This window comes from Epinephelus moara, chromosome 13 (assembly GCF_006386435.1).
Source record: "Epinephelus moara isolate mb chromosome 13, YSFRI_EMoa_1.0, whole genome shotgun sequence".
In the NCBI taxonomy this organism is placed as follows: domain Eukaryota; kingdom Metazoa; phylum Chordata; class Actinopteri; order Perciformes; family Serranidae; genus Epinephelus; species Epinephelus moara.
The window spans coordinates 7,158,504-7,170,018 of NC_065518.1; the positions used below are offsets into that span (position 1 = coordinate 7,158,504).

Consider the following 11,515-nt stretch of genomic DNA (forward strand, 5'->3'; position numbering starts at 1 on the left):
ACCACTGATAATTTTGCTTTGAACTGAAGGCTTTTGGGAAGCAGCACTGACGCATCCAACTCTTTGACGAGGGTAAGAGAGTTTCAGCCAACAACTGTGAAAGGATGAGTCACCCAGACTGCAGCCAAAGAGTCGGTCCAGCCAGCCAACACCCCCCTCCCCTCAGGCTGCTCTGAGATGAGAAGATGAGTTTAACAGAATCTCATTGTCTCAGGTGACTCAGGCCTCTGAGGCCAAAACACACAACTTCAGTGTCTTGTTCTGGGTGTTTAGAGATGGAAATGTCTTCATCAGAGACTGAAAAGAAAGGCACAAACACAGAAGATGGTGTCGCATCCATTTATTGCATGTTGGCGTACAGTTTGTCGATCTGTGGCTGGAAGAGAGATTTGAGCTCCGCCCTCTTGGCCTTGAGCGTCGGCGTTAACAGACCGCTCTCGATGGTGAACTGCTCTGGGTGCAGGTAAATGTCTTTCACCTGCGTCAGGTGGTAAGAAGAGGAGGAGGAGGAGGAGGAGGAGGAGGAGGAGGAGGAGGAGGAGGAGGAGGAGGAGATGGTTAAAGTTTGGGTACAAGATGCAAACTGCAGAAAAAACTTTAAATGATTAGAGTCTTTGTTTAGAAGTTTAATCTTTGGAGGATTGGGGGGATTTCTGAGCAGTGAGGAGAGGAAATGAGTCGAGTGTCTGACATCTGCGTGGTCCTGATGTTACCGCAGGACATTTCTTTGAACAGAAACTGCTCATTTTAACCACTAGAGGGTCGACTGAGCCAGGTTCAGTGAGATGTGGAGCACCACAGATGTTAATAACCTCTCGAAGATTCAGCTAAAGGTTGATTTACTCTTTAAATATGGAAATAAAGCCCTAAAAAATGAGACTGTTAGAATCATGCCTGCAGAACATTTAACTGGATTTTGGATCACAGTATAATCACCAATAACTGCAAGTGTCCCCAACAACAGTGGACTTGCGTATACCTTACACATGACTCCTGATGAATTCCCCAAATAAAAACAGCTGTTACCTGCTCGAAGGACTTGAGTCCTGCTTCTTTGCCCAGTTTGATCATGTCAGACAGGATGGCTTTCTTTACTTCCTGTAAACAAAAAAAGGTCATCACTGTTGGAGTCACTGCTCTTGATGTTTGATTTGATTTGCAGGAGTTGTGTTTTATGAGTTTTACAGCAAGCGTGCAAGTCGACTCCAACTGGCGTCTTTAATCGTTAATGATCACGTTTACCGCAGATATCCTTTGCCTGTGTGTGGGCAGCTATTCAAGCTTGAAGAGACACTAAATTATATTACAGTGACTGGATTATCTGTCCGCAGCATGTTTGTTTTGTACAACGAGGGGAAAGAGAGGGAAACCTTACTGTTTTTTTGCAGAGTTCTTCCATGGAGCCTTGGCACCCCAGATCCTTTGCAAAACCTGGCAGGACGTCCGGGTCAGGGACCACGATGGCGATCAGGCACGACTACAGACAGAGTACACAAGTTGGGTTATCAGATTGAGAGCGTACGTACTGACTGTATATGGACAAACTGTAGATATGCTGGTTTTACCTGTAGACTGTCTCCATGCACGAACACTTGGGCCACAAGTCCGCTGCGCACATACACGTTCTCAATCTTCTCCGGTGCGATGTACTCTCCCTGAGCCAGCTTGAAGATGTTCTTCTTCCTGTCGACGATCTTCAGAACTCCACTCTGTTCACACAGCAGTCACAGAGGAGAAATCACCCTGTTTCTAAAACCTTTCAGTTATCAAGCTATCCATTATCCAGGGCTGCTCGTGGGGGCAGCAGGCCAAGCAAAGCACCCCAGACGTCCCTCTCCCCAGCAACACTTTCCAGCTCCTCCTTGAGACCCCGAGGTGTTCCAAGACCAGATGAGATATGTAATCCCTCCATCGTGTTCTGGGTCTACCCCAGGGCCTCCTACCAGTTGGACATGCCTGGAACACCACTAACAGGAGGCGCCCAGGAGGATCCTGATCAGATGCTGAACCACCTCAACTGACCCCTTTCGACGTGAAGGAGCAACAGGTCTACTGAGCTCCCTCCGGATGTCCGAGCTCCTCACCCTATCTCTAAGGCTGAGCCCAGACACCCCACAGAGGAAACTCATTTCAGCTGCTTGTATCCACGAGCTCATTGTTTCGGTCACTACCCAGAGCTCATGGCCATAGGTGAGGGTTAGTCATTAAACTGTTCCACCTTAAATCCCTTTTGTTCAAACACTGAAAACACTCAGCCAACATGTTTAAAGGGCTCCATCCATAAACATTACACATCTGGTGCAGGGGAACATGTTATTCAGTCGGCTCATTTACATGAAGGAGAGAGAAAATTAAATTACATCAGCATTTTCCTGTTATCTGGGTTGTGGTTCTTACCGGCAGCCATTTTCCGATGTCCCCAGTGTGGAGCCAACCGTCTTCATCCAAAGCCTCTGCAGTCTTCTCGGGGTCTTTAAGGTACCCCTTGAACACATTTCTACCCTTAACACAGACCTGGAAACAACCACCAAGAAACAAAAGACACAACCATTAAATATGCTTTCTTTAAAACCTTCTTAAAAATGCTAAAGATTTGAAAAGCAGGCGGGTGGTCTACAAGCCTCTGACCCTTCGTTTACAACACTGGCAAACTAATCTGATATATCTAGACTTTAATAAGATTAAACCGTTTTTTTTCCTTTTGATGATGTATCGGGATTGTGACTCGTCCACTCGGGTCTCGGGATCCTGGCTCTGTAACATTTCTCAGTCCAGGTAGCGGTTTAATATCCTCGTCCCTCCACCTCACCTGTTCAGTTTCCATCATCTTACCTCTCCTTCTCCGTTTGAGGCGAAGTAGTTCATCTCTTCAACATCCACCAACTTCACAATGTTACAAGGCAGCGGCACTCCAACATGACCTGTTGGTAAAAGATCATGTCATTTCAAAACTGAAATTAATCTCAACTTTGAAGGAATGTTGCCTTTGTATTTAAAATTCAAATATAAGTCTAAAGTGTTTTAGTGGTGGCAGTGGTGACGGAAGTATTCAGAAGCACCACTCTGTTAAAAAATACTCCATTACAAGTAAAAGTTCTGCATTTAAAATATTACTCAAGTATGTAAGTATAGTCAGGAAAATGTAGAAGCTAAACCTATTAACTGTTCACTCTCATGTAATGAAATGATGGACAAGACGTTGACCTTCATACCTGAGGTGGCGTCTCCTGGTGTCGTGAATGTGCAGCCGGCTGTGCACTCTGTCTGACCGTACGCCTCAAAGATCTACAGTGAGAGCACCAGTCAGGTTAGAGCAAGAAGGGCAGTGTGACCAGGTTGTCATGACAACATGAAGTGATCAATACCAGGCTGACACTGATGGGTCAGTGGGTCATACAAAAAATAAAATACAAAAATAAAAAATTCAAAAAATACAAAAATAAAATACAAAAATTAAAAAATTAAAAAAAATACAAAAAATAAAATACAAAAATTTTGAAATGTAAGACAAGATAAAATAAACTTTTATTAAATACAAAAAATAAAATACAAAAATTTTGAAATGTAAGACAAGATAAAATAAACTTTTATTGATCCCCACAGAGGAAATTCCGATGTTGTAGCAGCACAAGTACAGAAATAAATACAGCTAAATCAATTAAAGTAGATGAAACATAACTGGAGTTAATAAAACCAGAAAAAGAAAAGTAAAAATAGAAACTATACAAGAGCAATTCAAAAAAAATATCACTAGACTAATATATACTATGGTTAAGTGTCTGTATTGATATAGAAATATAATGTGTTAAAATTCTATAACAAAATATGTCGGAAATAATATAGTATAATATGTAATAAAAGTTGTTACCTGGATAAATGTTAATTACCTGACAGCCCAGAGTCGCCCTGAGGAAGTTGAGCACAGAGGGAGATATGGGTGCTGCTCCCGTCACCATGACCCGCACTCTTCCACCAAGAGACTCCTATGATCAAAATAAATACATAATTAAAGAGACTCCTAAATGTAAAAATTGGGCTTGTTTTACATTAGTTGACTCTGTTTCTATGAGATTATTCTACTGTGCTGCACCTGCACTTTGTGGAAGATGAGTTTGTCCCAGACGCTGTTGTTCCTGATGATTCCCTCCTTCACCTCAGCAAACTTCCGCTCCACGGCAAAGTTCAGCAGCCATTTCTTGAAAGGCGATTTGGCTCCACTCTGAACCTGGTGACGGGATGTTTGATTACAACAAGTGAAATAAGAAACTGGACGTGTTGAGCTGATGATTAAAGCAGAGTGAGAGGAAAGAGGGGGTGTTGTGTCCGAGAAGAAAGAATTCAGACCTTTAACTTCAGTTAAATTACAAAACCACACTGTAAAAATACTGTTACAGGAAAAAGTACATCAGTATAATCAGGAAAATTTACTTGAAGACTGTTTTATATCACATATCATAAGATTATTTTACTAATGTGAGTATGTAAAACTCATAATGTAAATAAAGCAGTCAGATAAATGTAGTGCAGAAAAAGTAAAAAATGTCCTTCTGAACATCAAAACACTCGACACAAGTACTTAAATAGAGTACTTGAGTAAATGTACTTAGTTACATTCACCCTCTGCTAATCACTAACTTTGTCATAGACGCGGTTGAGAAGTCGAGGGACGACGGGGAAGATGGTGGGCTGCAGAGTTTTCATGTCATCTGGCAGCAGTCTGATGTCTCCCTGGAAGAATCCGACCCTACCTCCAGCACCGTACATCACTGTCTACAACACACACACACACACACACACAGTCAGTCATTAAGTCTCATTTATAAATACATGATCGTAACATGCTTTATGATCCGAGTCTCACCTGTACGACTCTCTCGAACATGTGTGCTAAAGGCAGGAATGAAATGCTGACATCTTGAGTAGATGGGACAAACGCCACCTGTGGGACGCACACCGTTAGCGACACGTCTGTCTAACACACACTCTGAATATTTCACTTAAGTGACACCGGATGGTTTTTAAACATACGTCAAAGCTTTTGATGACGGCTGCAGCATCAGAGACCACGTTCTCATGGGTCAACATCGCTCCCTTGGGGTTTCCTGAAAACGAGATAAAGTTTTTTTACCTTTTAAAGACAAATATAATTTCAGGTAAATATGGAGGCCTGATGCTGCCAATGTGATGGAGAAAAAATAGATCATGTAGGTCATTATACTGAAAAACTCTCTCAAAATAATGGCAAAGTATCTTAAAACAGTGACTCATTTAGAGAAACTCATTACTTTAAGATCACTCATTATTTTGAAATATTAACACATTTGACATGAGTCATTTTGCAATAATGAGTCATTACTATAAGATGTAATTTTTTTGTTATGCCAATTCATAATTTTGCAACAATAAGTCATTTTAAAATAGTATGTCATTTTGAGATAAATCATTTTGAAAAAGTTTCATTATTATGTGACAGGAAGTCATTATTTTGAGATCCTATCATTATGAGATACTAACTCAATATTTTTCCACGTACTAAGTCACTATTGAGAAGGTTTCTCATAATGTTGAAATACTAAGTTGTTTGAGTCAAGTCATTATTTTCAGATATTCATTTTACAACACTGTCATTATTTTGAAATATGTACCAACTCATTTTTTCAAGATGAGCAAGTGATTATTTTGAGGACATTTTTCATTATTTTCCAATAATGAGTCACTATCTTAAGACACTACGGCACTATTTTGAAATATGTCATTTTGTAAAATACTAAGTCATTATTTTGAGTTATTATTTTTTGTAATAACGAGTCATTATTTTAAGAGACTAAGTCATTATTTTGAGTTTTTAATTTTCATCTACTAACTTATTATTTAGTCATTTTGTGATGCAATACAAGGTCATGATTTTGAGACACTAAGCCATTATTTTGAAATTAACAAGTCATTATTTTCACAAAGTTTTACTGTAAGATACTGAACTCAATATTTGTCACATACTAAGTCACTATGCAGAAAGTTTCTCACTATGCTGCGATACCGAGTCAATATTTTGCAGTACAAAGTCATTACTTTGGGGACGTTTCGCCTATATATTTGTGATTAGTCATTTTAAGAAACTAAGTCAATATTTCAAGATACTAAGTCCTATTTCAAGTTCCTTAGTGACTATTTTAAGAAACTAAGTCACTATGTAAGACAGTTAGTCATTTTGAGATTCAAAGTCACTATTTTGAGAAAGTTTCAAATTATGACTTACAGGATCTTTTTTTTTTTTCTTTTAAAAAAAAAAAAATCACATTGGTGGAAATGGGCCTCCATAATTAATACTTTGGAAACAATTATTTTTCATAGCAACATAGTTGACATAACAATCACTTCTACACAAATTAAAAGCTGAATGTCGAGTAAATACATGATTTAACAAGACGAGTGTCACTACTACACTACAGCAGCTCTGTGAGGCTGTGCTTCAGGTACAGAGGTGCTTTGAGTGAAATGCTAACACCATCGTACTGATTTTATCAGGTACAATGTTTAGATGAGATCAATAAGCCTTTGTTGATCCCCAGAGGAGAAATCCAGTTGTTGCAGCAGCACAAAAGGACAGAAGTACAGATAAAGAGAGAAAGTAAAAAGTAAATTAATGGAGGTATACACAACTAAATAACAGGAGTAAAAACAGAAACTGCTAACATCTGATAATTTGCCCACTGACTACAAGACGGCACTGAAGGAAAGTCAGAGCATCTCCAGAGTTTCTAGGATTCATCCTGCAGGAGACATGTCATGATAGTCAATGACTGCTGAGACATTTCACTCAAAACCATAAACGTCACCTTCATGGTGGCGCTAGAGCAAAAGTCAGGGGATCATTGAAGTCAGTAGGATTCATCCTCTGGGGACCAATAATGTCTGTACAAACTCACAGGGCAATCCATCCAATAGTTGTTCAGATATTTCAGTCTGGACAAAGAGTGTTGAACCAATCAGCTGATATTAACATACTTAGTTTATGAGCGGTTAAAAATGAACTCAAGCATGTCTGCTCTTGCTTTTCTCAATCAGATTAGATTCAAACATCACAGAAGCATGCTATTGTTCTAGGTAATCAAACAACTTCCTTTTCTTTCTGATTTATAAACTCAAACCCTTCAGATGAAAACAAAAATGATCACCTGTGGTGCCGCTGGTAAAGCAAACAATACTGAGGTCTTCAGGCTTCGGTGGCTGTTCGAGACATGAAATCATCATCAGCACATCAGAGCAGCATGTTGCTGGTTAAATCTCAAAACATGAATATCTCAGAATTAAACTTACAACTGGCTTTTGAAGATTACTTTTCCCCAGAGCCTGGGGAACAAAGAAACAAACATGCATGTTTTCAATAATGCTTGTGCTTCCTTTGAACAGTATTACTTGTGCAGAGCTGAAACAATTGAAGCCAGTAAACACAAGCAGTGACTCACCAGTAACCACTAATTCGTGTTCGACATGCTTTACCTCCACATCCTGCATTGACACAATGTCGACTCCACATTTGGTTCCCCGCTCGACCAGCTCAGAGTTGAAAGAGTCCATGACGACGATGGTTTTGAGGACTGGAGTCTGGCCTTTCTCCCGAGTCTGCAGCAGTGTTTCTGCTTTGCTCTGGTTGTCACAGAGCACTGTGGAGATCTCCGCTGAAAGAAAACTTCACGTGTATTACCAGTAGAATAGATATTATAATAGTGTTGACACAAGTGCTTTTATGAGGCAAGCAAATGCGCTATACAACGTTGAATTTGTCAACAGTATTGTAGTTTTAGTACCATTTCCAAATAAGTAAAACTATATTTAGAAGCTGTACCAATCGTGTTCTTTGTCTTGTGATAAACTGCCCACAGATGATCACATAATCAAAAGCAAAATGAAGCACAGATTGAAGGGGCGGGTGTGGTAAATAAGTGAGAAAAGATTAGAGCACCCTTGACACAGATCCCTGTGGAGGCTGATGAGTTACTGGACTCTGTCATTAGCAGGATTAAGAGCGCGAGAGAAGCTCCAATTACCTCGGTCGATAATGAACACAAGAGCTTCAGGACCCAGGGTGTCGTACAGGGGAACCGCTACCATGGAGTAGGTGTAGCAGGCCTGCTCACCGATAATCCACTGTGAGTGACCCATGAAACAGAAAGAGAGCGTTTGTGTGTTGCTTAGATTAAAAATAAAAATAAAATAAAATCACCCCCCTTGGCAACATCCACACTCACCTCTGGTCTATTCTGAGCAAAGATGCCAATAAAGGTCTCAGAGTTCGGCTTCAGGCCCTTGTGAAGGAGCCCTGACCCCAGGTGCTCCGCTCTATCAGACACCTTCATGTACAGGAAGTGGGGGAAAGGTCAGCTGGAGTTCACAGCAGTTCATCTTCAACATGTTTTTCCCAGTGTTGTATTACCAGTGTTGTTTTACCTGTTTGTATCTCAGCCACTGGTACGGCCTTCCTGGTTTTCTGTAGCCCAGACACGGTCCATTACCTGCAAGAGACAACATTAAACATGTCATTAATTTTTTCTAATTGATTAAAAAAAATCTACACATTTCAGATTAAAAAAAAAAAAAAAAAAGAAATTAAGGAACTTGAAAGATTATCTGGCAAAACCGTATTTTCCACCTGCTCTTTAGTCATAAACACAGGAGAAACTAGAATTACTGCTCCGTGGTTGTATGCCTCCGTGCACCAGTCAAGTTTCTCACAGTTTACATCCATGTCTGTGAAAACATGGATGCTTAGATCCATTTTAAGGTGGACACAAAAGATTAGTGTCACCAATTCAGTATCTGACCAGAGAAGTGTTTTTGGAGAACATTATGATGTCACAGTGAAGCTGACCTTTTGGATATATAATGTTGTCACTTCATTTTATACTGTTAAACATTTGTGGAAAGTTTCTTCATAATTAACATCTGAATTCTTGAGTTATGGCCAAAAACATGTTTACTGAGGTCACATTGACCTTGACCTTTGACCACAAAATTCTAATCAGTTTAATCTTTAGTCCAAGTGGACGTTTGTGTCAAGGTTTAAGAAGTTCCCTTGAAGCCCTCTTGAGATATTGTGTGTTCCCAAGAATGAGACAGATGCATGTCACTGACCTTGACCTTTCACCTCCAAAATCCAATCAGTTCATTTTTGAGTCCAAGAAATTCCCTCACGGTGTTCTTGCGATATTGCATTCACAAAAATGAGACAAGGTCACAGTGACCTTGACCTGTGTCCTACCAAATTCGAATCTGTTTAATCATCAGTCCAAGTGGACATTTGTGTCAAAACTGAATAAATTCCGTCAAGGTATTCTGGAGATATTGCGCTCATTAGGATGAGATGGATGTAAGGGCACAGTGACCTTTGACCACCACACACTAATCAGTTCATTGTTGAGTCCGAGGGGAAGTTTGTGCCAAATTTGGAGTAATTCCCTCAAGGCGTTCACAAGAATGGGACGGACAGACAACCTGAAAACATGATGCTTGAAGTTACAACTATCACTGGAGCAGAGGCATAAAGACAACCTATATCAGACTTAGAAAATGGATCACCAGAATTTTTTTCTCCCACTCGCCTCTGTAGGTCAACAAAATTCAACAAAGAGGAGAGTGAAGCCTTACTCTCATACCCTACACATTTCCACCCTTACTATACCCACACATCTATTTTTATTGAAATGGTTTGCATGTGATGAAGGGAAGGTGCTACCAATTGTTGCATACCAGAGAACCACTGGTAGCATAAACACCCATCCTGAGAGAGTCATCAATGAGTGTAAAGAAAGTTTTCGTCACCTGAAACCTTCAGACCCCTCTGAAAGACCTCATACATGGTCTTGGCGTCACCATGGTAATACGACATCAGGTTGTTGTTGTCCTCAAGCAACGCGCTCTTCCTTGCTCCATCCTGAGGACATCAGGAAGAATCAGTCTGAGAATTAACATTTCACTGATAAACTGTGTTCATGAACGTACATAAACATGCTCATTAATAATCCCCATCAGATGGTACGGCCTATAATCACTATTTATCTTGCATTTCCACGTCACTGCATCTAAATGTATTTCAGTCCAATCGACAGGAGAAAATGTTGGCATTGTACGTTTCTGCAAACCAAAAATACCAATATCAAGGTTTCTAAAGTAACTCAGTATATGAGCCGACTGTCATCAGGAGGTGGAGGGGATGCTGGATGGCGTGACAACAAGGTAAGATGCCTAAAAAGCTGCACACAACTGTTTGAGACCAACACACAAACAAACTGGTTGTTTTTTTGTGAGTCATTGCTGTGTTTCCAGCAGCTTTTTAGGGACCAGGGATGTTTTTTTAGAGACCGATCGCTGTTTTTCCTGGGGCTTTTTAGTTGCCAAAAGTGTGCTGTCATTGTTTTTCCAGCAGAGTTTGTGCCACCCAGAACAGATATTTTATGCCAGAACTTGATCTTTTCCAAACCATAACCAAGTGTTTTTTGTGCCTAAACCTAACTACACGTTAACCATGCAAATGCAACTCATCCATGGTTTGCAGAAATGCACAATGCCAACATTTCCTCTGGTGATTGGGTTGTGTATTTTAGCAGAGTAAAACTCATCCTGGCACTCTTTACCTTGATTCCTAGAGTCTGGTTGTTGAGGTCCATGGGGCTGCGGAGGGGACTGGGTCGTGTGTTGAGGTAAAACAAGGTAGCAGCTCCCACGGCAAACAGGGAGATGATGGCCGGGGTGGAGAGAGGCGAGAACAGCAACTGCAGAAGGACGTCCATGATGCAAGGTCTGCAGGGACACCGAAAAATGCTGCATCAGAAGATCGAGACATTTAACACTTCAGCATAAAGTTTTGTCTAAAACTTCACTATATTTAACATATATGATCTTATCATGCAGATCTAAGCTCCTTGGCATAGCTCAATATTGTCTCCATTATAACTCCAGGTCAAAGTCAACATGACTTGTTGTGAAACACTTATTGATAATCACTCAAGATAGAGTCCAACCCATGAACACCCAAACATCAGTCTGTACGTACACTACAACAAAACAGTGCTTCAATCTTTAAATCTGACAGTATTACAAATGCAGCTTTTTTTATCTTCTTAATAAAGAGCGCGACATACATTTTTCTTGACCTTTGAAACAGTTTCATGCATGTGTCATGAGTGTGAACTCCACCGAGGTCGAGGTTAATTATTTTATGAGAACACACCAAGAGTTTGGGAATGAGCTTGTTTTATGGCATTTGTGTGTCCATTAACCGCATTTATAGTCAATGTATTAAAAAAAAAAAAGGAAAGGTTGATGCTTACTTCCAGCATGAAAAATCAATTTGAATAAATAAAAAGGAGGTAACAAAAGCATGGACCAATTTTTCTGCATCTTTTCGGGTCAGGATAGGCCTAATTTTCGCAATATTACACAGATGAAAAAATGCAGTCTGTGAGGTTTGTTTTAAATGAGAATTAAAAGACAAATCTTGATCAAATGTTACTCCGAG

The 11,515-nt window shown here is 40.1% G+C and overlaps 1 protein-coding gene across 2 annotated transcripts in view; it reads right to left on the minus strand.

Moving 5' to 3' along the window:
* Positions 1 to 325: 325 nt before the first annotated feature.
* Positions 326 to 11,515, minus strand: part of acsl5 (acyl-CoA synthetase long chain family member 5) — a 16,206-nt gene continuing 5,016 nt past the window's right edge. The window contains exons 3-22 of one of the 2 annotated variants that reach the window (XM_050060967.1): positions 10,632 to 10,797; positions 9,820 to 9,931; positions 8,449 to 8,513; positions 8,250 to 8,351; positions 8,049 to 8,148; positions 7,501 to 7,679; positions 7,318 to 7,350; positions 7,176 to 7,227; positions 5,029 to 5,102; positions 4,862 to 4,939; positions 4,636 to 4,770; positions 4,091 to 4,225; positions 3,888 to 3,983; positions 3,213 to 3,285; positions 2,833 to 2,921; positions 2,398 to 2,514; positions 1,566 to 1,709; positions 1,376 to 1,477; positions 1,027 to 1,098; positions 326 to 478 (exon numbers count right to left, since the gene is read on the minus strand). In XM_050060967.1, coding sequence (XP_049916924.1) covers positions 341 to 478; positions 1,027 to 1,098; positions 1,376 to 1,477; positions 1,566 to 1,709; positions 2,398 to 2,514; positions 2,833 to 2,921; positions 3,213 to 3,285; positions 3,888 to 3,983; positions 4,091 to 4,225; positions 4,636 to 4,770; positions 4,862 to 4,939; positions 5,029 to 5,102; positions 7,176 to 7,227; positions 7,318 to 7,350; positions 7,501 to 7,679; positions 8,049 to 8,148; positions 8,250 to 8,351; positions 8,449 to 8,513; positions 9,820 to 9,931; positions 10,632 to 10,787 — 2,052 coding nt within the window. In that variant the 5' untranslated portion in view covers positions 10,788 to 10,797 and the 3' untranslated portion in view covers positions 326 to 340. Of the gene's footprint in view, positions 479 to 1,026; positions 1,099 to 1,375; positions 1,478 to 1,565; positions 1,710 to 2,397; positions 2,515 to 2,832; positions 2,922 to 3,212; positions 3,286 to 3,887; positions 3,984 to 4,090; positions 4,226 to 4,635; positions 4,771 to 4,861; positions 4,940 to 5,028; positions 5,103 to 7,175; positions 7,228 to 7,317; positions 7,351 to 7,500; positions 7,680 to 8,048; positions 8,149 to 8,249; positions 8,352 to 8,448; positions 8,514 to 9,819; positions 9,932 to 10,631; positions 10,819 to 11,515 lie in introns of both variants that reach the window. The other variant, XM_050060968.1, reaches the window with a different exon arrangement.